General features: G+C 58.8%; 1 protein-coding gene across 1 annotated transcript; it reads left to right on the forward strand.

Annotated features, from left to right (window-relative positions):
- The first annotated feature begins 121 nt into the window (after nucleotides 1-121).
- Nucleotides 122-2,071, forward strand: DCTN5 (dynactin 5 (p25)). Its single transcript, XM_008939159.1, has 4 exons — nucleotides 122-246; nucleotides 669-780; nucleotides 1,362-1,464; nucleotides 1,960-2,071. Exons 1-4 carry the CDS (start codon nucleotides 137-139, stop codon nucleotides 2,055-2,057), a joined length of 423 nt encoding a protein of 140 aa, XP_008937407.1. The 5' UTR covers nucleotides 122-136; the 3' UTR covers nucleotides 2,058-2,071.
- Nucleotides 2,072-3,547: the final 1,476 nt, after the last annotated feature.

Genomic DNA, 3,547 nt, shown 5'->3' on the forward strand with positions numbered 1-3,547 from the left:
CAGCCCCGCGGTTCCTCGCCTGTCAGGTACCGGACCTGGCGGGAGCAGCCGGGCCTCAGGGTGTCCGTGCGGTAACGGGAAACGCGGGCGGAAATCCCAGCTCGTTTCTCTCCCGTTTCTTCCGCAGACAATAGTCATGAACGACTGCATCATCCGCGGTGACCTGGCCAACGTGCGGGTCGGGCGCCACTGCGTGGTGAAGAGCCGCAGCGTCATCAGGCCGCCCTTCAAGAAGTTCAGTAAAGGGTGAGCGGGCCCCTTCCTCTGGGGAGGCTGGAGTTCAGATCTATAGACCTAAAAAAAACCCCAGCTGGGCTGAGACCTGCCGTTAGAAGGTTCGTTCCTTTTGCATCAGTCTGCAGGAGTCTGTCCCTCTAAACCTGCCTTCCCCTCAGACCTTCATCTCTGTCCTGAGGGTCAGTGTTCCCTTCAGACCTGAGCCTGGAAGGCTGGGATGTGCTCAACCCACACAGTGAAGGGCGTGTTTCACTTGTTCTCTGCTTATCCCCAACTTGTTCCTGTTGCTCCTTTGGGCCACCCCTTAGACAGGGCTGCGAGGAGCAGCTCCTGCCCTACCCACCTCTGGCAGTCCAGCTGGGGATGGGAGGCTGCAGGGCAGCTGTGGAACTGCCTGCTGTACCCCTGAGTAAACAGCTCTCCTGTCACAGGGTGGCCTTTTTCCCTCTGCACATCGGGGATCACGTCTTCATAGAAGAGGACTGCGTGGTGAACGCCGCCCAGATCGGCTCCTACGTCCACATAGGCAAGAACTGTGTCATTGTGAGTGCCACCTCCTGCTCTGCTCCTCTGCTGGGGCTCCTGGGGTGACCGTGCCCAGGTGGCACCTGCCCCGCCAAGGCTCTTAGCCTGGGTCGCGCTCCCCTCCTCCTCCTCCTCCTCCTCAGGACACGGTCTCTTTCGGCGGTGCTTGTGTGAGGGCAGCGGGCTGGGCTCGGGGCTGAGTCCTGCCAGAGCTGTCCCTGTGCCCGGGGGGCTGCCAGGGGAGGGCTCCCTCCCAGGGGGGCCGAGCAGTTGGCTTCCCGTGCAGATAACTCAAAATCAAAATGGGTGCTGCCCTGCTGTGTGCCGGGGTGTTGGGCTCCCTGGGGCACGTGGCAGGAGTCAGCATGCAGCTGCCCAGGCGTGTGCCAGCCCAGAGCAAAGGGGCCCCTTTCCTCAAAAAAGAAAAAACGTTGATTCTGTTGGGAAGAACACTCAGGCAGGGTAAAGATTTATTCCTGTGATCCCTTGCATGGAGTCTGTTTTGAGCAGTTAAACTCGTTGAAGTTCAGGTAACTTCTCAGTGCTGGGCAAGAGCATACAGTGCTTTAAGCACAAACTTGCCCTGCTCTCTGTTCCAGGGTCGTAGATGTGTTTTGAAAGACTGCTGCAAAATCTTGGACAACACAGTACTGCCTCCTGAGACAGTGGTGCCACCCTTCACAGTCTTCTCAGGCTGCCCAGGTTTGTTCCTTCCAAATCCTCTCGTGCAGAAGTGTGGATGACATGGGTATTCCTATTTAAAGTGAGGTTGCTGTGGTAGAGTTGCCTGTTAGCATTTAGTGCCTGGGAATAAAGACACGGGGAACAGCAGGAGCTGTAAGTGGTGGGACTGGTGCTCTGGTGTGGGTTGGGCAGGCACTGCAGGTTCACTCAGCACAGCAGTGGGGGTGTTAGGGAGGAGCATTAACCTGGGGGGTGACCATGGAGTTCCCTACAGCCTGGCTGTGCCGGGGATCTCCATGTGCATGTCACACACCCCACCTGTGATCCTCAGCAGCGTGTGGTGGGAGCAGCAGGGGCTGCTGGGGGCCAGCATGGCCAGTGTCTGCCAGTGGAACCACCCCTCTGTGCTGCCTGGGCTGCCCTGGGAGCAGTCACTTGTGGTCAGTCTCTCTCAGGATGTGGAGCATAAGCCTGTCCAGAATGCTGATGGTCCTGCTCTTGTTCTCCTGCCAGGGCTCTTCTCTGGGGAGCTCCCGGAGTGCACCCAGGAGCTCATGATTGATGTCACCAAGAGCTACTACCAGAAGTTCCTGCCGCTCACTCAGGTCTAGTACCCTGCAGAGCAGGAGTGCTGGGGGGGGGAGCGTGCTGGGGGCCAGGGCACAGCCTGCTGCTGCCCCCCAGCACTGAGGGTCTGGCCGGGCTGCCCCGTGGGGGCTGCTCTGCTGGTGTCTGAACCTGTGCTCATCTCCCTGTAACCCCCCTGTGCTGCCCCACCGTGCCCTGAGCTGTCCCCTGGAGGGCAGCAGCTCCTCCCTGCAGCCTGAGCCTCTCGTGCTCTGTTCCTACCCCAGAGCAAGGGCTTCACATGTGCTGGAAGCAGCCCCTGCCCTAGAGCAGCAGCACTGGTGCCTGATGGGCAGGGCACGGGCAGTTGCTTCCCAGCATGCACAGACCCAGTGCTTTCCCCTGGAGAAATCCTTGCTGCTCTGCAGCCTGTGTGTTGGGCTGGACAGCCTGTTCCTTTTCTCCCCGTGGACTGAGATCCCCTCCTGGGGGGACAGCATATATTTCAGTGTCCTGGGCTTGGCTGTGGGACTTTTGGCTAGCTCTGAAGCCTGTCCTTGTGCCATGCTGACAGCACACTCCTTGGCCTTCAGCTCCTGAAGCAGACACCCATCCCCTGCTCCCACCCAGCACCCAGGGTTCGTGTTCCCCAGGCAGTGTTCCACTTCCTGCACATCCCAGACCAAAGGGCTTCAGAAGGAGGATTGCCACAGCAATCCCACAGCAGAAAGTGGGGAATCAAAAGCAGAAACCTGGGGTGGGTGAGAGAAAGCTGCAGCTGTCCCCATTTATTACCCATATATTTGCAGAAAGCTGTTAGAGAACTTAAGGAGATTCAGGCCTCTAGGCAAGAGGGAACACATGATTTTGGACACAGAGCAGGAGTAGTTCTTGCTGGGAGCAGCTCTGTGTGGCTGGAGGGAGCTGACACTTGTGTGTACCTGGTGAGCCTGCCTGCTCTGGCTGTGTCATATCCAGGCTCAGCATCATCCTCCAGCTTCTGGAGCGGAGCTGGGGCGAGCTGAGCAGCAGGGGGGCTGTGGGTTGGTTGTGGGGTGGGGGTGTGGCTGAGCAGTGACACCTCCCACAGCCCCACCAGTGCTGACCTGGGCAGGGGCTGCTCTGGCTCCAATGGACAGCTGCTCACTGGGGGTTTCTGTTTTCCCTGTACCTAAATTAAAGCCTCTTTAGTTGTTCGAGTGACTCGAGGTTGTGACTCTTCCAATCAAATCTGAGACTAGAGCGAGGCTTCTGCTGTGCTGGGGCACGTGAGCTGTGTTCTCCTGCTCTGTGGCTATCCCAGGCCAGCTGTCGTGGCTGTTTTGGCTAGTTTGGACTGTTACCATGCCCATGCATTAAAACAGTGCAGTGCAGGGTGACAGTTTCTCCTTCCTGCCTCTGTGCTGATGGCTTTGCCCCACAGCAGCTTCCAGCATGGCTGTTGTGCAGCAGCTCCCACAGTGTCTGAGTTTCCCTTCTCCAGGGGGAGGTGAGAGCCCCGGGGGCACACGGTGACCCTGGGCCCTGTGCTCCC

This window comes from Merops nubicus, unplaced genomic scaffold (genome assembly GCF_000691845.1).
Source record: "Merops nubicus isolate BGI_N331 unplaced genomic scaffold, ASM69184v1 scaffold41870, whole genome shotgun sequence".
In the NCBI taxonomy this organism is placed as follows: domain Eukaryota; kingdom Metazoa; phylum Chordata; class Aves; order Coraciiformes; family Meropidae; genus Merops; species Merops nubicus.

What these genes read in the sequence shown, in the direction of transcription:
- DCTN5 (XM_008939159.1), top strand. Translation starts at nt 137, where the DNA reads ATGAACGACTGCATCATCCGCGGTGACCTGGCCAACGTGCGGGTCGGG. An exon ending in TTCAAGAAGTTCAGTAAAGG is followed by an intron (nt 247 to 668) that starts GTGAGCGGGCCC and finishes CTCCTGTCACAG; the next exon opens with GGTGGCCTTTTTCCCTCTGC. An exon ending in TAGGCAAGAACTGTGTCATT is followed by an intron (nt 781 to 1,361) that starts GTGAGTGCCACC and finishes TCTCTGTTCCAG; the next exon opens with GGTCGTAGATGTGTTTTGAA.